Genomic DNA, 24,058 nt, shown 5'->3' on the forward strand with positions numbered 1-24,058 from the left:
TTTGTGATGTCACTTGTAGGACCATGCTCACAAGGGGGCAGAACGGCTCTTATTTTGCATTCAGGTCAACTCAGGTAGAAGAGTATTCAATCCAGATTTAAGGTACCGGTATGTGGTTCCAGGCTGGGGTGAAAGTGGGTACAAGGAGGGTCTCTACAGCTTTGGAATAGATGTCCAAGCTCCATCAGGGCTGCAACCCCAGGGGTCCTCCTTTGCACCTCAAGGGCCCACCCTCTCGACACCCACCCCAACCTCCTTAACTCCTAAACTTGCGGATGCAATTGGGTGAGAGGGGAAGCCCTGGACATTTGCCTTTTTTTCACAGAAAAAGAACTTGCACACACGTGAGAATCACACTGTTCCATTCATTTTCAATAAGGCTAAAAGACTTCCATGTTTTTGGAAAAATGTATACATTAATAAAGTTGACGGAGAATATTCCCATTGACTTCTGTGCAACCTTGCCAGCTTTTACTTGCTGAGTTTATTTCTGGAGACATTTTGCTGTTTTTTTTAAAATAAATCCTGACTATTTGAGTTTTCAGAAAATACTCACGTGTGTGTTTTTTTCTCTAATTCTCGAATCGAGGGGAAAAAAACACCAACTCAATTTTTGATAAATCAACTCCAAGGTTCTACTGAGTCAATGTTTGAGGAGGAGTAGGTAGTAAAACAAATGACCTGTCTGTAGATAGCTCTCTGTATTAGGGCAGAGACACACATGGAGATTCAGGGAGATTAGTCGCCTGGCAACAAATTGCCTCTTCTTAGGGCGACTAATATCACTGAACTGCCTTCCTGACAGCTAGAATCTAAATTGCCGGTGGGGTGGCACTCGGAGCACTTTGTTTTCCGAAGACGCCTGAAGTTGCCTCATCAGGAAACTTTGGCGACTTCGGAAAACGAATTTAGAAGGATTTCGATTCTAGCCTTGCGGGACGGCAGTTTCAGTGAGATTAGTCGCCCGAAGAAGAGGCGATTAGTCGCCAGGCGACTAAATCTCCCCGTATCTCCACGTGTGTCTCTGCCCTTACTGAGGGCTTATCTGTTATCTCAAAGCTTGGAGGACGGGGAAGGGCTTTGTTTATACAGAGCTTCATTGTCTCCATTTAAAGACCCTGCTTATAGGGGAGTTCAAGGAAAAAAAGAACCGTTTTCCTTTACTGTTTTATAATAGCAATGCAATAGGGAAATCTGTACGCCAGTTCATATTTGTTGGACGCAGCCATTTTCCACGCAGTTCTGTTACTTTCCGCTAATGTTTCATTACGATAATGGCACCGGCCCAGGATTGCCAAGAAAGCTTTTGGTTTCCCCGCGTCTCATTGCTTTTATTGTGTTTAGTTATGCATTGGAATAGAGTGTAATATAATATTAGATTTTCTATGGAGCTGAAGTGCCCACGCTGCGCATCTTTCCATTTGCACTTATATGATGAAATGCCCAATTACCCGCTAAGTATCTGTGGAGGTTTGTCAAAAGAAAATGTGCAGCAGGCTTTTTCCATTTGTGCAAAACAATCCTCGTTTAGCAGCATTACGGGAAATAAATGCCAAGCGCTCCGGCTTCATTTGGATTCAGCTGAAATCACTCTCTCTCCGCGATTCCATAATACCATTTTGTTATCGGAGGATCTCGCTACTGCAAACAGATGCATTTATTATCTACACTACGTAATACTTATGGAAATTAATCTGCCGAGCTTTGAATGCATGCCATTTATTTTTTCAGTTTAAAGGGCCACTATAACGTTTAGGGCAGTGATGCTTTTCCCCTCTGCAAAAAAATCTTCAAAGGGGCCCAGTGCACTCCGATCCCCATCCTCCCGCCAATGCCCCACCTCCACCCGCCCACTCCATGCCCCAAGTCCGCCCACTCCACACCGCAACTCCGCCCACTCCTGCCTGACTCGTCCCCCTTCCTCACCACAGGTAAGAGAGCGGCTGGGTAGGAAGGGGTTTTCTTAATAGCTATAGGGAAAGCAGAACCCACAATCAGGGCCCCCCTGTTCTCCAGGCCCCCCGACTGCAGGGTCTGCTTCCTATATGGTTAAGCCACTGGTTTAGGGCACTGTCACATGGGGGAATTTCAGGCACTTTTTTAGTGTGGTTGCTGAATGGTTGGCATTGCTACATTATAGCGCCGGGGTCCTAGGTTTAATTCCATCCAGGGCATTATCCACTATAGACCACTTTAGTGGTGGGGGAAATCAGGTGCGGGTTGGGCTGGTGCAGGTTGAGACCCTCACATCACTAGTATGTAAGCCATCAGAGTCAGTGATCATTTACAAAGCACTGCGTATCTTGACAGCGCTATATAATTAAATGATGATGATTTACAGAATATTAAGCAGGTTATTTATCAAAGGTCAGGTGGATTTTTACCTGAAAATTCCAGTTTTCGAGGGTATTTTTCCTCAAAACTTGAATTTTCAGGTAAAAAAAACCTTGATTATTTTTTTTCAACTCAAATTTTTCGCGATTTATTAAACCCCAATCCTGGAAATAGCTTTAATCCTGCGAACACCTGTCGAGGTCATGTAGAAGTCAATGGCAGAGATCCCTTCAAACATTTAGGGGCCCATTCACTTAGCTCGAGTGAAGGAATAGAGGAAAATAGAGGAAAAAAACTTCGAATTTCGAATGTTTTTTTTGGCTACTTCGACCATCGAATGGGCTACTTCGACCTTCGACTTCTAATCGAACGATTCGAAGTAAAAATCGTTCGACTATTCGACCATTCGATCGTCGAAGTACTGTCTCTTTAAAAAAACTTCGACCCCCTAGTTCGCCACCTAAAACCTACCGAGGCCAATGTTAGCCTATGGGGAAGGTCCCCATAGGCTTTCCAAGGATTTTCTGATCTAAGGATAATCCTTAGATTCATGGATTAAAATCCTTCGATTGAACGAATTTCGCTAAATCCTTTGACTTCGATATTCGAAGTCGAAGGATTTCAATTCGGCAGTCGAATATCGAGTGTTGCCCTGCACTGGTAAAACTGGTGTGTTAGCTTCAGAAACACTACTATAGTTTATATAAACAAGCTGCTGTGTAGCAATGGGGGCAGCCATTTAAAGGAGAAAAGACTCAGGTTACACAGCAGATAAGCTCTGTAGAACATAATGGTGTTATCTGTTATTCACTATTTAACCTGTGCCATATAGACTTTTTTCAATTTCCACCGTTGTTACACAGAAGCTTGTTTATATAAACAATAATAGTGTTTCTGAAGCAAACACACCAGTTTTACCAGTGCGGAGTAACACTATGGGGCAGATTCACTAACTTCGAGTGAAGGATTCGAATGAAAAAAACTTCGAATTTCGAAGTATTTTTTGGGTACTTCGACCATCGAATTGGTTAAATTCGTTCGAATTCGATCTAAATCGAACGATTCTAAGTAAAAATCGTTCGACTATTCGACCATTCGATAGTCGAAGTACTTTCCCTTTAAAAAAAACTTCGACCCCCTACTTCGGCAGATAAAACCTACCGAAGTCAATGTTAGCCTATGGGGAAGGTCCCCATAGGCTTGCCTGTGATTTTTTGATCGAAGGATTTTCCTTCGATCGTTGGATTAAAATCCTTCGAATCGTTCGATCGAAAAATCCTTCGAGCGATCGATCGCAGGATTTGCGCAAAATCGTTCGACTTCGATATTCGAAGTCGAACGATTTTAGTTCCCAGTCGAATATCGAGGGTTAATTAACCCTCGATATTCGACTCTTGATGAATCGGCCCCTATATGATATTTTCATTACTTTAACACACTTTCATTTTTTAGTGTTACTGCTCCTTTAAAGATGTTTGTAGCTTTCATGATGTTCAGGTTTTTTCTCTGGGTTTTGCTTGAAAACTCAATTAATTCAAGCGATTCATGTTTTTTTTCTGAAAACTCGATTAATTCGAGTTTTCTGGTTCTTCACCCTCAATTCGCCAATTCAAGTTTTTTACATTCGAGTTTTTTTTTTTAAATTATAAAAAAAACCTCGCAAACCTCTTAAACTTGACTTTTGATAAATTATCCCCTAAGGGCAGTGACACACGTGGAGATTCAGGGAGATTTAGGCGCACGGCAACTAATCGCCTCTTCATCTGGTGACTAATCTCCCCGAAAAGCTTTCAGCACTCGGATCACTTTGTTTTCCGAAGTCGCCCGAAGTTGCCTCACAAGGAAACCTTCTGAAAAGCCTTCCCACCAGCTAGAACCTAAATCGCAGGCGGGAAGGCTTTTCGGGGAGATTAGTTGCCCGAGGAAGAGGCAATTAGTCGCCGGGTGACTAAATCTCCCCGAATCTTCACGCGTGCCCTTACCCAAGAGTGTGTGGTGTCTATCAACACTTCTGCGCAACTCTGCTTCTTCTCAACAGGTAAAGAAAATGTGGCAGTGCTGGAGGGACAAACTAGTGCAGTTTTGAAGGGGAAATGGGCAGGGCCGGATTTACATATTCGTCGCCCCTGTCCCCTCTTTTTTATTTGCTCAAATTTTCATCATTGGGTCCAGAGCAATGGGGATTGATGCACAGGAAATTAAAAAAATGATTGTATCTCCTGCGCATCCCCAGTGTTTCTGAACCAATGTGGGTGTGGTTGGGCAGCATGACGCCCCCTAAAATCCTGCCACCCTAGGCCCGGGCCTAGGTGGCCTCTCCACAAATCCGGGCCTGGAAATGGGCCTCCAGGTATACTACCTTTTTAACAAAGAGTGTATTTACATATGATCACAGTGTTGGACTGGCCCTCCTGGCTACTGGAAAACTCCTAGTGGGCCCAGGTGTGTCCTGCTTTTTACAACTTAGTCTATTTAATGGTCATTCTGCATTTCTTTATGGAAACAAAGAGGCTGAAGACATGAAAGAATAGATTATGGTATGTAAAGAAAAGGGGGCCCCTGGCATCCCATGCCAATACTGTATGAACAAACAAAGGTTACAGAGTGGAATTGGGGCATAGCAGGGCTCACAGCAGGTGAAAAACATGGATTGCCCTTTATCTGTCTTGGAAAGTCTGTGCTTAATTCAAGCTGGCTTATATTAAATTCTGCTCACTGGATAGTTTCACCAAACAATGTGGTCTATCTAATATAAGTAATTCAAAAGAAAAAAAAACAAAAAACAATGAAGTCCTTGTCTGACAAGATTTCCAACCTCTATCTAGCCCAAGTTTTAGATAGCTCTGACCGTCAACAAACAACTGCCCTCTATGACAAGTTCACTTAGAAAAGACAAGTCTGGTATGTCTTGTTATTCAGCTTATTTTATGGTGTGACTCTGCTTTATCATGTAATAGACACCCTGATTCTAGAATGATATGCTGTACTATTCACTTCCTTTCATTACTGACATGCATAGACATTTCCAAAGCAAGATAACTTCAATTTGCTCTATTAAATGAATAGCAAGGAGAAATAAAGTAGAAAATAAGTTCCATTTATTTGAATTCTTCAAAATATCAGATTTACTTTTCACACCAATAAATTATATGTACAACACATCATTCCTGACAAGCATGAAGTTCTTTATATTGATTGCTATCCATACAGATATATACAGATAAGTGGCTTTCTTGTAACTCCATCTGTGATGCAATAAGGTCTACATACTGTCATGCCTGTTACCCCTTTCATTGTTTTCGTTACCAAGGTCTGAAAGGTCATACCTGTGCTTTGTCTCCGAGACTTCTATCAGTTAGAATGTTTTCATAGATGTGTCCAGGTGATAATCTCTCTCATGCACCATGATGTTTCCTCAAGTCCTGAAGATGTCTCCTCAAGTCCTGGAGATGTTTCCTCAAGTCTTTGAGATGTTTCCTTAAGTCTTGGAGATGTTTCCTCAAGTCTTGGAGATGTTTCCTCAAGTCTTTGAGATGTTTCCTTAAGTCTTGGTGATGTTTCCTTAAGTCTTAGAGATGTTTCCTCAAGTCCTGGAGATGTTTCCTCAAGTCTTGGAGACACGATGGGGCCAAACTTCCAACCTCAACTAAGTATTTTCTCTGGGGCTCAGTTCACTGACATCCAGTGTTGCTTAAGGATAAATAATATAATTTGGGATGATACAAGTATGGCAGAATTAGCCAGGGACATAATTTAAAGTGATAACACCTTGATGAACCAGCACATTGTTCTTCAAGCTCTGACGGGAAAATTATTTCAGAGAAAAAGAAAAAGAGCACACATTTTTGGTTTGAACAAGAGGTTTTTTCCAAGAGGCTATCTCATCTGTCAGACTGGGGTCACATTCGGCATGAGAAGGTGAGACCATTGTTTATTTAATGAAGGCACCCGTTTATGTCCATATTATGGGGTCAGGTGGTTGCTGGAGATACACAGAGATATACATAATAAGGGTATGTACACATGACAGCCAAGCAAATGTTTTTCAAGAAGGTTCATGGGTGGTGCAGATTGGAGCTCATGGGTTACCAGCTCTCATTTTCCCAATGCGTCTCTACCATGGAGAAGGCGATCAAGACTAAATGGGCTAATAAAGCCTACTTTGCAGTGGGTTCAGACCCATTGGGAAATATGAGGAGAACTAAAGAGAAAAACTAAAGACAAAAAGTGTTAAAAAATTTACTTTTTGGCCACCATGTGTATGTACCTAAAACATTCAGGAAAAAAGGCACAAAGAAATATAGGCACATGATAGTGAACCAAACTCATAAATTGCCCTACACACACTGGATTTACATGGAAAAGTAAAAAAAAAGGAAATGAGTCATACTTCTTGTAGTACCCAGGCATAGGGGCAAATTCACTGAAGCGCGAACGCTAGCGTTAATTCGCAGATTTGAAGGTTTTCTAGGCATTTGTAGTGCAGATACGTGTTCCTCCATTGAAATTTGAATTTTGCGCCGTATGCAAATTAGCCTTCTCTAGCGCAACTTCGCTTTATATAGCAAATCAACGCTAGCGCAACTTCGCAACCTTACGCTACCCCTGTGCGCAACTTCGGATTTTAGTGAATTTGCGAAGCGCTGGCGAAACTACGCCTGGCGAAGTGCGGCGAAGTTGCGCCTGGCGCAACTTCTCATCTTAGTGAATTTGCCCCTTAGATCCAACGGCCTGTCCTTAATGGAGAATATTTATCAACGAGTAAAGTTGGAGATCGCCACAGTCGGCTCGAGTGAAATTCCGCCACTCTCCATTCATTTCTATGGGATTTTGAAAGGCATATTTATCAAAGGGTGAACTTTAATTTTCACCAATTGATAAATACTCTTTTACACATCCCATAGAAATGAAAGTAGAATGGCGGAATTTCACTCTAGCGGACTGTGGCGATCTCTAACTTCACTCTGATGAATAAACTCCATTGGCTCTTCCTTCAGGGAATAGAAAAATTGCCCCGTCGTGTTTCATTCCTTCTTCCATTCTTATTCTATGGGGACTATACAGTATATATTCATTTTATGTTTGCCTGAAAGAAATCTGAAGCAATGAATTTATAATATTTTTTTTCTTTTCCCCCAGCATCTATGAAGTTTTACAGACTCTTCCATGCAACCCTCAGTGATCTTGTACTTTCGTCCCGTGTGAATGACTCCTAATGAATTTCTCGTTATAAACGACAATATCATACATTATTTTTAGTACCCGTTGTTTATATAGCATTGATAGATAATGCAGTGCTTTACGGAGATTATACATCATTCTCATCAGTTCCTGCCCCAGTGGACCCAGTTCCATCAGGAGCCAATTAACCTGCCTGTATGTTCTTAAAATACACATAAAGGACCTGCTAAATATATCCTTACAATGTCACGTGGGGCACATGACTGACTGAAACACGTTTAGTTATAATGAATAATACACCCCATGTTGTAAGTATATACAGATATTAGAAGTTATCTCGAAATTACATGACTTCATATGGTCATGGAACTCTTTGGTGACTTCTTAAATCCTTATATTTTACACCAGGGGGTGCATTTTCTTCTATATAAGCAACATACTGAGAACTAACATCTTATTTAAGGGGAAATAAATGTAATAAGAGCCCTACTTACTCACTGAGAATATACACTTCATATATTTCATATAATCATACTTCATATAATCTCACTAAAACTCTGAATTCTCGCAGAGGGATTAAACAAACACCAAGGGGCAGATTTACATAGGGTCGAATATCGAGGGTTAATTAACCCTCGATATTCGACTGCCGAATGTAAATCCTTCGGCTTCGAATATCGAAGTCAAAGGATTTACCGCAAATAGTTCGATCGAACGATCAAACGAAAAATCGATTAAATCCTTCGAAACGTTCGATTCTAAGGATTTTAATCCATCGATCAAATGATTTTTCTTCGACCTAAAAATTGATAGAAAGCCTATGGGGAATTTCCCCATCGGCTAACATGGCACCTCGGTAGGTTTTAGGTGGCGAACTAGGGGGTCGAAGTTTTTTTTAAAGAGACAGTACTTTGATTATCAAATGGTCGAATATTCGTACGATTTTAATTTCGAATTGTTTGATTCGAAGTCAAAGTCGTTGTTGAAGTAGCCAATTCGATGGTCGAAGTAGCCAAAAAAATTATTCGAAATTCAAAGTATTTTTTATTCTATTCCTTCACTCGAGCTAAGTAAATGTGCCCATTAAAATCACTTTTCCATTGTACAAGTAGTGCCTTGGCTCCAGAGAGGAATATTTTTTTCATTCCTTGTATTTTTCAGAAAATATTTGGTTATCCAAGCCTAAACAATGAAGAACGGAGCTGTCATGGTTTACATTTAGCAGTGTATCCAGCTGAGATACAGTCAAGAGGCCGTGCAAGGTTACAGGCAGCTCTTTGTTCAAGCAGTAATTAAGGAGACACTTCATCATTTCTACATTATGCAGGGTCATCCTCCTAAGCTCTTTGCTTCTCACAAGCCAGAAACTGGAGCAGAGTGACTGGGTAGCATGTGGCTTTCATTGAAGCAACAGCAAGATAAAAAAAAAGTGAATTATTTGGATTTCTAATATTTACTAATTTCCGGTTATTTATGAGCAGGGTTGAAAATATTTGAAACATCATGCAAAATTAATTAATGCTCTGGCTTCCTAGGTTCAGTCAGTGCTTGGGTGGGTTCCTCTGGGTACTCCAGTTCCCTCCGCCACCCCAAAAACAAACAGGCAGGTTTATTGGCTCTTGATAAAATTGTAATAAGCACCTTAGACTGTAAGCTCCACAGGGAAGGGGCTGATCATCTTAATCTCTCTAAAAAGCTTCAGAATACAGTGCTGGACTGGGGTGTTCAGGGTCCACTGGGGACAAGCCCCCAATCCAATCGATCTCCTCCAGTTAAACCCGATGCCAACCTGCCTCCTGCACATACTCCTTCACCAGCTAGTGCACCTTTTACCTTATTTTATCCTCCATCCAAATGACATGGAAGTAGTGATGGGCAAATAATTTCGCCAGGTGTAAATTTGCGGCAAATTTCGCTGCCAGCGAATACATTTGCAAAACTGGCGCTCACCAGATTTTTTCCCAGTGTCCCACCAATTCAGTTCAACCTTGTTAGAGTATGTTGGTGACAATATAGGATAATAATAATACAATCAAGACTACGGTGATTGAAGATGACCATGTGCAGAAGAGCCCAGTAGACACTCATGGGTACCTGGAAGGTTACTGGAATCTATACAACAGGATTAAGCTTCAGTTATGACTGCTCATTCGGAACAGCAAGCATTAAGGGGGCATACACAGAAGCAAAGTCATCGCAAACCAACAAGTTATTCATTGAAATATGGTGGTTGTTCTGGTGGTTCATCTCTTTAGACAGCTAACTATGTCCCACACCAGAGTATGTGAACAGTAAGGGGCACACGATTAAGCTCCATATTTCTTCTGCACTTCCAGCAGAAGGTCAACATCAGGGAGCACAGGCTAGTCCTGTCAATACTGCCTGCCATAGGGGATGCAATAACAGGACAGGTAAGAGGCAGGAGGGGGGACACCTATGTGCCTCCCATGCACACAGCACTCATTGGTCATCTACAGGCCCATGTCTTATATATATACAAGGTAGAAACTTTCCATTCTAAAAGCTAGGGAAGCTCTTCAACAGGAGTCCCGTTATGCAGTCCTCTGTTCTCTATACTCTTATACAACTGTACATGCAGTACATCGTTATAAACTACATTCATCTGTCTTAATAGTCTTACAGGGGACTCTGGCAGAATTTCCAACATGGGGTTCTCCAGCCAACTGCTGTTTTAGGTTTAGGTTAGTAACATTAGTTACTGAGCTACAAGGCTGGGGATCCATAATAATGTCATGCCTGGCACTCTGGTATACTATTGTAGTTATATGTGAAACTGCTAAAATGTTTAAAGATGTTCTTCAGCCAACGGCTTGATCTTCTAAAGGTCAGATATTCTCTTATGAGATTCATAGGGCAACATTTGCCTTGGGAAGGGGGAAGCCAATTAATTAATTTTTTTTACAGAATTAAGGTGCGAATAATCACACATTTTCTTGCCATTAAATTAATTTAATAACTTGCTCTAGGCACATTTTCCGCTTCTAGTTGAGCGTGGTAGCGGTTGGGTGGAGTTAATGTGGTAATATGAGCAACATTTGCTAGTTCTTGTAACATACAGGTATGGGACCTGTTATCCAGAATGCTCGTGACCTGGGGTTTTCTGGATAATGGATCTTTCCATAATTTGGACCTTCATACCTTAAGTCTACTAGAAAATCATATACACATTAAATAAACCCAATAGGCTGGTTTTGCTTCCAATAAGGATTAATTATATCTTAGTTGGAATAAATCATTTAAAAAATATTTGGATTATTTGGATAAAATGGAGTCTATGGGAGACGGCCTTTCTGTAATTCGGAGCTTTCTTGATAATGGGTTTTTGGATAATGGATCCTATACCTGTATAACAGTGAAATAGTAAATTGATTTCATCAAAGTGACTAAAACTGACCATTAAAGCTGACTGCTAATTGGTTGCTGTGGGTCACTGTGACTTCTTCTTGAATATAAAAGTTATGGGTCAAGGATGTCCCACCCTACAACCCTCAAGCAGTTGTTGTACTGGATTAAATTTACCAAACAGGCACGCCTACTTTACAGTTGCCCCACCAGAACCCCATTTGACCGTTCTACCAGGAGTGGACAGAGGACCCCACTTTGGAACAAGGCAAAATACTGTTTACCAGGGCCCTATATTGAAGTGGCCCCTATACTGATAACTGATTCACTTTTCATTGTATTCCTTAGATCACTCTAAGACCTTTCATGCATGCTAAGCAAGGATGCCAATTCACATGCAGGCCTTGGCCATTCCTCATTCACAGTCTGGCAACATTTCTTCTTTGAAGCCCTCTTCCTTGCGTCAGAGACGCCTCAATGTCCTTAATGATTATGAATCATAACCTTGTCCTTTATGGATTTGTTGTCAGTCATCTCACCGTTTCAATAAACAATACGTGGCCCCTCTGATTTTTAACAGAAACAAAGGCTAGCCAGCATTTGGGCGTCACGACTTGCGGAATGTTTTTTCGACTGTACAAATAGAAATCTTTTCCAAAGGAAAACGTTCAAACCTGACCATAAACTGGAAAGTGTGGTTTTGGGTCGCTCCAATTTTGGACGGAAAGCACATTATCAGACAGAAAGAAAGCAATACAATGCGTGCGGTGTCAGAAGAGCCTCCACAAATTGTTTTTTGGACAGTTATGATAATGCATAGACGGCAAGATAGAAAGGCAAAAACATCACTGGTAGCAGAGAAAATGGATCCAAAGGTGATAGCTACTGAAATACTGTGAGTAATCTCCAGGCCATACTAAATATATACACTCTTTCATCTTTAAATATATTCCATCCTGATTCCTCTCAGTGCTTCAGTCTAAATTTCCATTTCATAAAAGCAGTATTTTTTCCCCTTTTTCTTTTTTTGCCTCAAGTGCTCTTTATTTTTAATTTTTACATCTTTTTGAAAAGGGAAAGGGGGTCAAAATTCAGACCTTGCTGGTTTGCATGTGGCCATTAAACTCTGAGTTCCGTGACGGCAGCATGGTCTCTTGCAGACGACTGCTTTTCTCTTGCCTGTTCTCCGTCAGGTCAGCGTCTTTGATGCCGTTGCTTTTGCGTAGGCACAAAACTTTCTGAAAACTCTGCTTAAAGTTGTCCGAGAGGAAGCCATAAAGGATAGGGTTGGCACAGCTGTTGGCATAAGAAAGGACCACCACAAAGAAATAGACTCCTGCAAAGGCAGGTTCCTCCGGCACAAAGAAAGACAAGTTCACTATATTAATGATGTAGAACGGGAGCCAGCAGAAGACAAACACTGCCACGATGATGACCACCATTCTTGTCACCTTGCGTTCTGACCTTCTACGTCGGGTGGAACCAACGCGAAGACCTGAGGACTTTACCTTAATTACGATGAGAAGGTAGCAGAGGCAAATCACCGATAAAGGTCCAAAGAAGCCCAATACTGATGTATAGATGATGAAGGCAGCAGCCCAGATACTTATAGGATCTGGCCAGCTGATGTTGCAAGTGTGGTAATCTGGTTGGACCTCAGAAAAGATGATAACCGGCAAAGTCACTAGGAAAGAGAGAGTCCATACTGTGGCGCTGATGAGTTTTGCTACTCTTGGTCTTCTCCACTTGGTGGACTTGATAGGGTGAACCACAGCCAGGTACCGGTCAATGCTCATTACAGTGAGGCAGAAGATGCTAGTAAACTGGTTAACGCCATCCACTGTCATCACCAGTCTGCACAGAAAAGTCCCGAACGGCCAATAAGAAATGGCATTTTGGGTGGCAAGAAATGGCAAACCCAACATGAACAAGACATCGGCCACCGCCAGGTTCAAGATATAAATGTTAGTGACTGTCTTCATCTTGGCGTAGCGCAGAACAACGTAAATGACCAACGTGTTACCACTAAGTCCAATCCCACACACCAAAAGGTAGATTAAAGGGATGATAAAGGTGCTCATTCCAGAGACCGAAGGCTCAATTTCTGTTTTGTTTTCAGAAGCATTTTTGAAAAAGCTGTAATTAATGTCCTTCGATTCAGGCTCTAGATAAGAAGCCATTAGCAGAGGAACTGGATCCATTCTCTCGACCCAATTAACCAGATCTTTAGTACCAAAAAGAAGTTGCTGGCTGTATGCCTCTCTCTGAAACACAACAAAGATACAGAATCGGTTAACGGCTGCATTTGTTAAACAGGAAAATAAAAAATTATTCGAAACTGAACTACAGAAACTACAAAAACACAAGGTCCTATTTTCTGTACTGAATTCTAAATCAATCAATCTGCCAACTCCCCTGCTGAAACGTGTTGATGCGTTTAATTAGCTGAGCTACAGAAGAATTTCTAATTTGATTTCAGCTTTTAAATGGCAAAAACGCTTTCTAAATAATGTTGAGCAAATGAATACGGAGTCAAGAATGTCAAAAGAGGTGTGAATGTGTTTTATTCAGTATACTGTATAAAGAGGGAAGAACAAAACAGGGGTTTGGGTTGGTCTCTCCCCTTAAACCCAATCACATCGAACCGCTCTGATAGGCTGAGCCTTCTTGCTAGGAGATTTTAATGCAATGGAAAAGCTATTATATTTGATAAGGACGCTTGTGTCAGACTTCTTAGATAAGGAACACCTTTATAGAAGCTTATAGGAATAAAGCAAAAAGAAAGAAATTGTACTTTCCCCATTTATTATTTCCACTGGACATATACAAAAGAAAATAGAAAACATTTAGGGCAAAGACACATGTGAAGATTCGGGGAGAGATTTAGTCGTCCGGGGGACTAATCTCCCCGAACTGCCTTTCCGCCGGCTAGAATCTAAATCACCAGCGGGATGGCACTCGTAGTGCTTCGTTTTCCGAAGTTGCCCAAAGTTGCATCACAAGGAAGTGCCTCGGAGTGCCACCCCGCTGTCGATTTCGATTCTAGCAGGTGGTAAGGCATTGTGGGGAGATTAGTAGCCTCAAGAAGAGGCGACTAATATCCCTGAATTCCCACATGTGTCTCTGCCCTTAAAGTGTAGTAGTTGCCCTTTAAAATACGCGCATAGCTGTGTCTAACGCTTACAAAGCTTCTTCCTTATCTGAAGGTCAATACATGTGAGCGCTTGGGTACTGGAATGCTAATATCTCTGTAAATCACAGAAAAGGATTTTGATCCCATGAGCTCTGATGCCTGGAGAGCTCCCAGTTCTGCTCTTGCAGTCTTACAAGGAAGAAGCTAAAGCTAAATTTATATGTTGTTCCAGCTCAGTGACACAGTGCAGCACCCGGCTCCTACTAGCTATGCTGCGCTTAGTACTAGGGGTAAGGGAAAAAATGGTAAATTGTTCTGATTTTTGGATTTTATACTTTGCCTGCTGGCTTTAATGAATAGCAAATGATTAGAGAAGTGGTGTTCACAAATTTTGGGTTATGCCCACCTTTAGAAAATAAACATTCCCAGTGTAGATCCAATTAATTTGTAATCTCACCAGTAGTATGTGGGGTCTGGGTGCACATGCTCCAGACCTACAGCTCAAGGTGGCTGTATCCAACCAAAACAGAAAATGGCAGGTAGTCATAGACCCCACAGACAGGCTTGTTAAAGTACTAAGAATTATATTTCAGGCCACAAAGTAGACTAATACATAGCATTACGCGTGTTGTGCCCTTGGGCACTTAATCATAGGCCATCTTTAGGGCTCAACACTTGGCCCACGGTCATTCAGCTATTGTTCCAAGCAAATCTAGGACATCAAATAAGCGTTGACCCCCCCACCATGTCAATCTATTTGATCTTCAAGCTGGACTTCCATGAGTATCTAAAGTAAAATCAGGACCAGAATTAAGGACATGAATGAATGACAATGAATGAATGCACATGTCTTGGGTGCAACTAGGACGAGTAGTGGGTTCATTTGGACGGTTGAGGAGGAGTGAGAGGAAGAATGGCGTGTGGACTGAGTGGTGGTTGAAAACTAAAGGTGGACATACAAAGGGCAATAAAAGCTGCCTACAGATGGCAGCTTATTGGCCAGTGTGTGGGGCCTTCCAATGGGCTTCCTCAACCAATTAGATGTCAATCAGGCAGGTTTAAAATTCCCATCAGACTGAGGATGACATTGAATTGTTGATGCGGTCCTTGCACCGACTGCCAGCATTTCTGGCGTTGTGATCCAATCATTGGGCCCTAGGGCCGATGATTGAATCAGCCCAATATTGCTCACTCGAGGTGGGCATATCAGAGCAAGATACGCTTTGATGACCTCTCCACACAATCATATCTGTCCATGTATGGCCACCTTTAGTGTGAACACTGAGGGAGTTAAGGTGGCCATACACGGGCCGATAAAAGCTGCCGACAGACCGTGTCGGCAGCTTATTGGCCCGTGTATGGGGGCCCCCGACGGGCTTCCCCGATCGAGATCTGGCCGAAAATCGGCCAGATCTCGATCGGATGGGATTAAAAATCCCGTCGGATCGCGGCCGCATCTGTTAGTTGATGCGGTCCCGCGATCCGACCGCCCGTTTGGCGAACGCTAGGATCCGATCGTTGGGCCCTAGGGCCCACGATCGGATCAGCCCGATATTGCCCACCTCAAGGTGGGCATATCGGAGGGAGATCCGCTCGTTTGGCGACATCGCCAAACGAGCGGATCTATCCGTGTATGGCCACCTTTAGTGGTGGAGGGGAGAGATCAGGCAGGGTGCCAGACTAAGTCGATCGGGTGCCAATATTAGTTGACCAAGCTTTAAGCAGAATAGGCATTCTTCAAAAATCTCTTCTAACTGACCTTTATTCTGCTCTTGGAAAATGCCCACCTACAGGCCAGCTCCGCAGTTAGGGAATAACTGGATTAAAGCAATCCATTATTAGGTTTATTTCATAGCTCCTATTGACTTCAATGGGAAAAGCAAGGAAGTTCATGTGTAAAGTCTATTCTGTCCAAGAATTTCTGGTGGAACTGGGCTCCACAAATGGGAGCGGTGGGAGAATGTCAGCAGAGGATCTACTATGTGTGATTATGAGTATTGAGTACCCATAGGATACAAGGTAAGGGCCACGTCTGATGAGGTGGGAGACACAGGTTCTGGAGGAGGCTTTAATCGAGGGGTACGGCAGTTTATCCGCACAATAAACATCGCTGACTTCATTATTCAGCCATAATGCTCTCCATCCTTTTTATTCTCAAGAGTTTCTTTTGTAATTTATTCGGCGACCGTAGCCTAGCAACTGAGTTAAAAAAAATAAAACAAAAATAAGAAATCGGAAACAAAACAGAGACAGGCAAATTTCACCCCATGTGGGACCATAAAAAATCCTCTCTAATTGCAGTTACCAGTCTCTCTCGTCTGGGCGGATAAACACATAAATATTTTCTTACTGGCTCTTTGTGTGCTTTGTGCGCTCCACGTCTCCTATCAAGTCAGTAGCGAGGATCGTACCAGATACCTTTTAGCATTGTTTCCATTCCAGGCATTTTATTTAAAGGGACAAGGCAACGGAACACTTTGTTTGACATCTGCTCAGGTTAGTCAAAAACAGGCCCTGGTATTTAAAGGACAAAGAGGCCCAAAGAGCCCCCCACCAGCCCAATAAATAGTGACTAGCTGTGGCATCTTAAAGCAGAACCTACAGATTGTAAGTAGTGAATTTGTCCCATTTGCGGAATTCGCAAAATTCGTGAAACGCTTGAAGTCAATGGGCGTCAAAATTATTTTGACGCATGTCGGTTTCGACGCTATACGTGTGCCTATTTTGGCTGAATGCATTAAAGTCATCGGGTGTCTGAATAATTTTGACACGCGACAATGTTTATGCGCACGACTATTCTGACGCATGCCCAAATTTTTTCAACGTGCCCGATTTTTCGCAGCAGTTCGCAAATTCACAGTGAATTTGCGCCTGGCAAATATTTTTGCCCATCACTAATTGCCAGGCCTGCACATCCCTCGTGCCGGACTGGGCCAGACCAGGAAAGTACTTGGTGGCCCGTCAACCCAGACTCGCTACCAGCTCTTATCCTTTTCGCCCTTTAGGAAAATCGAATAGAGTCGAGTATATATATATATATATATATATATATATATATATATATATATATATATAAATGATACCATATCTGTCAGCCAGATATTGCACAATTCTGCAGGGACAGTCCCCTACATTTGCTCTATGTCTAAACAAATGTCTATAAGATACTAATAAACAATATATTGAATTGATCTGGTAATTATCTTCACCCATATCAATTGTCTTCTGAGCACTTTTGCAATTTACATTTATTTATTTAAAATTTTAAGTTAAAATACTGCCAATATCATGAATGTTTAAGACGCGCCCTCTGCTGTTCTGCCTGGGGAAGGGTAATTGCCAAAAACAATGTGAACGGCAAGATAAAGTAGAGCAGAAAAGTATCCGGAGATGCTTCCTGCACTAGTGATATGTTTGCCATCATGCTTATCCCTGCCCAGACAGAACAGCAGAGGGGTCCCCTGATACACATACATGTCATTAGCAGTGTAAAAACGGCATATAGTGTGATATACTGTATATATAGAATACATAATGGAAGCAGCAGACATACTCTGAGCAATTAAAGGAAAACTATACCCCCAAACAATGTAGGTCTCTATAAAAAGATATTGCATAAAACAGCTCATATGTAAAATTCTGCTTCATGTAAATAAACCATTTTTCATAATAATATACTTTTCTAGTAGTATGTGCCATTGGGTAATCATAAATAGAAAATTGCCATTTTAAAAAATAAGGGCCGCCCCCTGGGATCGTAGGATTCACTGTACTCACAAACATACCAACAAACCATACATGTTAGGTCACATGAGCCAATTAACAGACAGAGTTGTGTCTTTTGCTTACACACTTCTTCCTGTTACAGTTAGAGCTGCAGTATTTCTGGTCAGGTGATCTCTGAGGCAGCACACAGACCATCACAAAATGGTGGCTCAAGGCAAGAGATGTAAAAGGGCAATATTTACTTAAATATATATATTCCAGTTTGGTAAGATTCTTTAATATGCCACTTAATATGATATGAACTATCTGTTGCTTAAGTGTTCATTTTGGGGGTATAGTTTTCCTTTAAGTTATAGGTTAGCTATATGTCCCCTTTACATGCAGACAATATGACAAATGGATCACTTAAAAAACAAAACATAACTTTGAATCAGTTTGCAGCAGCCAATCAACAGTAAGCTTTGATCAGTCCATTGCAGTTAGAAAAGTGAAAAAAGAAATCTGATTGGCTGCCTCTCAATACTGCACCCAAACATTGGCTCTCTACACAGGGGCAGCTTGTATTTTAGATCTGACTTCAGTCTTATAAGTGCTCTGTACTGAAGGCTGTTAAATTCGTCTTCATTAGTAAGTTTTGGTATTCCAGTTCGTCTGGAATTAGGTTAGCAAATTTGACGCCAGTCGGAGGTGGCAGTGCATGGCAGATGGTTTCTGATGGAACAGAGATGAAAACGGCTGAGACGCCGAGGTTTTGAAATGAATTAAAAATAAAATATGGATTGGTTTTTCGTCTTACAGTCCAGTGAGTAAGGAGATAATATTAACATTAATTTACCCTTTAATTGTGCTTTTTGATGATGGTTACAGATCTGTTGTAATAACATAAACGGGGACAATGTATTCAGCAACGGAATATAACAAGACTGAGTATGGTGGGAAGTTCATGGAACTACAAGCTGAATTCTAACAGTCTTCTCAGGTTTAGTAAGGGATGTATTATTCTATATTATCAGCACTGCTATGGGCACAAACATGGGCTCGCTGTCAGAGCAATTCACCAATAGAATTAGTGACACGAGGTAACATGAAAAATCATTGAGAGCAGAAGCAAGAGAAGTGACATAAACTATGTGACCAAAGTCTGAATGTGCCATTATATAGTGAATAACTTACCCCCTACTGTAAACGATAAGGATATTAGAAGTCACTGAGGGGTTCTGTGACCATATAAAGGCACAAGGCTGCAGGCTGAGTTATACAGGGAACTCTGAGTATCACTCATGTATTATAAGGGATAATGTACCCCCTACTGTAAACGATAAGGATATTAGAAGTCACTGAGGGGTTCTGTGACCATATAAAGGCACAAGGCTGCAGGCTGAGTTATACAGGGAACTCTGAGTATCACTCATGTATTATAAGGGATAATGTACCCCCTACTGTAAATGATAAGGCTATTAGAAGTCACTGAGGGGTTCTGTGACCATATAAAGGCACAAGGCTGCAGGCTGAGTTATACAGGGAACTCTGAGTATCACTCATGTATTATAAGGGATAATGTACCCCCTACTGTAAATGATAAGGCTATTAGAAGTCACTGAGGGGTTCTGTGACCATATAAAGGCACAAGGCTGCAGGCTGAGTTATACAGGGAACTCTGAGTATCACTCATGTATTATAGGGGATAATGTACCCCCTACTGTAAATGATAAGGATATTAGAAGTCACTGAGGGGTTCTGTGACAATATACAGTAAAGTAGACATTATTGGTTATTATCTAGGTCTGAGGAGTTCAGTGGGAAGATGTAACCCCAACTGGCTGGTGGGTGGGTGGTTTGGTGAGAGGAGCTGTTCCTACTCAGTTCAGAGTGCAGGGAGAACCCACCATTATCAGTCAGGAGGTGGGGGTGGGGGGCACATTGAATCCAATGACTTGTGGAAGATGCCAATCTGGCTTAGAGAGGATGAGAAAGGTGCAGAGGTAGAGATGGGCACGTGGCAGCGGGTGGCTGACAGACACCAGGAGAGAAATACTGAATATTCTAAGTGTTAGACACTTTTACAAGAATAACATTTAGTTTATCGCACAGGGAAATTGCCAAAAGCTTAGAATATACATTATGGCACATTGTGAAATGCCCGTGCTGGAAATTATATATATATGAACACTTTTCCCTGAGCACTAAATGGAAATAATGGACATTTCCAAGCAAGCTGCATGTAAGCTGTCTCTATAGGGAGCCCCTGCGCATGCCGCTTGCTTTCCGCTCGGAATACTAATTGCCCTTTCATTTCACACAACCGAAGTCCATTGTCTCTGTATCGTGTGAGCTCCGAGCGGCGGCAGCCACTTCTGATAAACCTTTGTGTCCATAATTCGGATCATTCTGCAACTTTTTGCTGTGGCACAAGACTCCCCTGGAAAGGATTTTTCCCTTTATGCTATAATTACTGTTATTTGCCAGCTGCCAACGTGCCATTATCTAAGCACGGGCACATAATGACGTTACGGGGGAAATGAGCCATTTCACTGCCATGCTGGCCATCGCTGAGCAGAATATGTGGCATTGTGTATTGATTGTAGCTAAGTGTGTCACTACGTGACACTAGTAAATAAAACTCACATCATTAATGAACTCCTCCTTATCTGTAAACTTGAGACATAAGGCTGTAAGATTTGCACATTTCAAAGGGAATTACTTTGCTTCGGGCACTGGTAATCTTTGTTTCCCAGGACAACCAATCTCAGAGTACTACTCTATTTAACCAAGGTGAAAGCCTACTGCATACCTCCCAACTGTCCTGTTTTTTGCTAGACAGTCCCGATTTTGACAGCTCAGCCAGATTGTTACTGAAATGTCCTGACTTTCTCTTTGATCTCCTTCACTGAACAGCCAGAAAAGATACAAAGCTTCCAACTTAATTGTCTTTTGGCAGAGAGCCCAGAATACGTGGTAAGTGCACTTGGATACATTTGTAACGGTTTAAGATAAGCAAAGAAACAATTGTAACAATTTATGATAAGCAGGTCTCTTGGGGAAACTGTGACTTGCAGCTTAAAGGGCAATTCACCTTCATTAGGAAAACTGCTATAACACATAAAAACCACAGAAAGGTGTTCAAACTTTCAAATTTTCGCACTGCGCCTCTTTCTATTTCCAAAATGTTGGGTGGTATGCTGCTGGGAGAGGTAGATCTGGTTAAAAGACAGGGAGTTTGGATAAAAACACTTTTAAAGGATTGGACTCACTGGGTTATCCCAGGCCCATATTTATATACAGGCACCCATGGGCCCTTGCCTAGAGCAGCAGCTTTAGGGGGTGGCCAACTAGTCTCTTTCCACTAAATTTTTTAGCAGACACAGAGCACCAGCGTATTAAAACCATCCATTTATTAGAAATGCATTCAAATATATGAACAGAGCGTATTAAGCTCAACAGCTTTGACGCGTTTCGTGGATAACCCACTTCCTCAAAAAGCTAAATTGTATTTACTCATGTGAGGATTTAAAAGCACCATGCCACACCCCTTCTAAAAACATTAACCCTATCGTGGGTAAAACCACACGATCTAATACAAAAGAGAAAAGGAAGTGTGCCACTGATGTATAAGTTAATCAAGAGACAATTACATAAATCTTACATATTTGCATATTAGGCGGACAAAATATCTTATAATTATAATTGCAATCAAAAACTGACTTAATTTAATTAATTAAACTAATTAATTAAACAGGATGAGATAAAAAATCACCAAAAATGATATATATATATAATGTCTTAAATATAAATTTATATTTAAGACATTATATATATATATATATCATTTTGGTGATTTTTTATCTCATCCTGTTTAATTACTCACATGAGTAAATACAATTTAGCTTTTTGAGGAAGTGGGTTATCCACGAAACGCGTCAAAGCTGTTGAGCTCAATACGCTCTGTTCATATATTTTAATGCATTTCTAATAAATGGATGGTTTTAATACGCTGGTGCTCCGTGTCTGCTAAAAAATTTGTTGGAGGTTATACGCATCGGGAGCGTTCTTCACGTGCAGCACAGTGGATACACATCAATGGGTTCGTGAGATCTCCCCTTTCCTTCTGTCTCTTCATTGAATGCTAGTCTCTTTCCACTGGCAGATATTGTGGTCAAATAAAGCAGTAGCGTTAAGAGGTTGGGGGTTACCTTGTGCTCAGGCAATCGGGGTGTGCGCAGTACAGAAACTACTAAAGGGGAAGGGGTGATCCAATAGGCTCCTGTGCCTAGGGTAGTGCCATAGCAAGATACAGCCATGGGGTTACCCAATATATATCAGCACCCTTAAAGGGGTTGTTCACCTTGAAATTAACTTTTATTGAGACGTAGAAAGTGAAAATCTGAGAAAATTTGCAATTGTTTCTCAATTTTTATGATTTGTGTTTGTTTGAGTTTTTTTTTAGCTTTTTATTCAGCAGCTCTCCAGCTCGCAGTTTCAGCAATGCGGCTGCTAGAGTTCAAATTCCCCTAGCAACCGTGCATTGATTAAAATAAGAGACTGGAATATGAATAGGAGAGGCCTGAATAGAAAGATGAGTAATAAAAAGTAACAAATGTAAAAATGTGTAGTCTTAGAGAGCATTTGTTTTTTAGATGGGGTCAGGGACCCCATTTGAAAACTGAACACAAATATATCACGAAGACCAATTAAAAGGTTACTTAGAATTAGCCATTCTATAACATACTAAAAGTTAATTTAAAGGTGAACCACCCTTTTAACCTTGGATTGGATTCACTTGGGGGAGCCCAATTAGTTATTTAGCCTTTGCTTTTTGTATTGGGGGTTCTCTAGGATTACCGGCTGTACAGAGTTAATTTCATCATGACTCACTTGCACCCACTGGGCATTGTACTTGAGTGAAATGAGCCCTCTAATCTACATTTTGGCACCACCACTGGTGACCAATTCCCCTTGAAAGCCAACCTATTTCAGAAATACAGATGAAATAACATGAAATAATTATCCTGAAGTGGTTGGCACATTATCTGAAGCCTTGATGGTCGCAGACATACAACAAGATTCCTGCGGCGATATTAACCTCTGCGGATACCAGTAGATAGTTGGGCTTGTCTTTGACTGATCGGGATGTTGGTATGAGATAAAGTTCAATAGGAAAGGGAGCTGCATGATCAAGATCACAGAGCCCAAAGCCAACTCGTTTGCGGCGCCTAATGAATGAAGCCTCTTCGTCTCGGGCGGCCCTGCGTGTCTCTTTAATCTTCTTTATTCCAGAACAGATAAAAGGGCTAATGTGGCAGAGACAAAGAGAAGGGGGGGACGAGTATAATGTTCAAAAGGAACTCTTTGTGCTTCTTTTAGGCTGGAACGATTCTGATTTATTTGGTCACGAAACAAGTACAGATGAGTCACAGGAGTGGCACTCTAGTAGCCTGTGAGTTATCCCAACAGGGCTGCTAGAGTATGATGGGAAATGAAGGGTCAAAGGTTATAAGTAAAATATAACCCAATCAGGGTATATATAACCCAATGAGGGTATATATTAGTCCTATTAGGATGTCATTTTTATTTCTAAATGACACAGTTTACACTGCAAATAATTCACTCTACAATAGAAAATGTCATTCCTGAACCAGCAAGTGTATTTTTTCAGTTGTAATATTGGTGTGTAGGTGCATCTCAGGTCATTTTGCCTGGTCATGTGCTTTCAGAAAGAGCCAGCACTTTAGGATGGAAGTGCTTTCTGAGAGGCTGTTGTTTCTCCTACTCAATGTAACTGAATGTGTCTCAGTGGGACCTGGATTTTACTATTGAGTGCTGTTCTTAGATCTACCAGGCAGCTGTTATCTTGTGTTAGGGAGCTGCTATCTGGTTATCTTCCCATTGTTCTGTTGTTAGGCTGCTGGTGAGGAAAGGGAGGGGGTGATATTACAGCAGTAAAGAGTGACTGAAGTTTATCAGAACACAAGTCAAATGACTGGGGGCAGCTGAGAAACTGACAATATGTCTAGTCCCATGTAAGATTTCAAAATTAAATAAAAAAAATCTGGTTGCTCTTTTGAGAAACAGATTTCAGTGCAGAATTCTGCCGGTGCAGCACTATTTTTAAAAAAAAAAAAATTCCCTTGACAGTATCCCTTTAGTGACCCTTGGGCCCATTGGAGGACATTATCTCCAGAGCCCCTTCCCTCTGCCGACCATCCCTTCTCCACCTCCACCACTACTGCCAACCCTCACCCCATTAGTGCTAAGGGCTACTGAGTAGTAATGGGCGACCTGGGCCGACACCCGTGTTAGGTGGGTCAGGCAGACATCAGCAAT

The 24,058-nt window shown here is 41.5% G+C and overlaps 1 protein-coding gene across 1 annotated transcript in view; it reads right to left on the reverse strand.

Annotated features, from left to right (window-relative positions):
- Positions 1-10,815: 10,815 nt before the first annotated feature.
- Positions 10,816-24,058, reverse strand: part of sstr5.L (somatostatin receptor 5 L homeolog) — a 20,656-nt gene continuing 7,413 nt past the window's right edge. Inside the window, exon 2 of the mRNA XM_018236593.2 lies at positions 10,816-13,142. Within this exon, the coding sequence (XP_018092082.1) occupies positions 11,970-13,079 (1,110 nt within the window). The 5' untranslated portion in view covers positions 13,080-13,142 and the 3' untranslated portion in view covers positions 10,816-11,969. The remainder of the gene's footprint in view (positions 13,143-24,058) is intronic.

Source organism: Xenopus laevis, chromosome 9_10L (genome assembly GCF_017654675.1).
Source record: "Xenopus laevis strain J_2021 chromosome 9_10L, Xenopus_laevis_v10.1, whole genome shotgun sequence".
Classification (NCBI taxonomy): Eukaryota; Metazoa; Chordata; class Amphibia; order Anura; family Pipidae; genus Xenopus; species Xenopus laevis.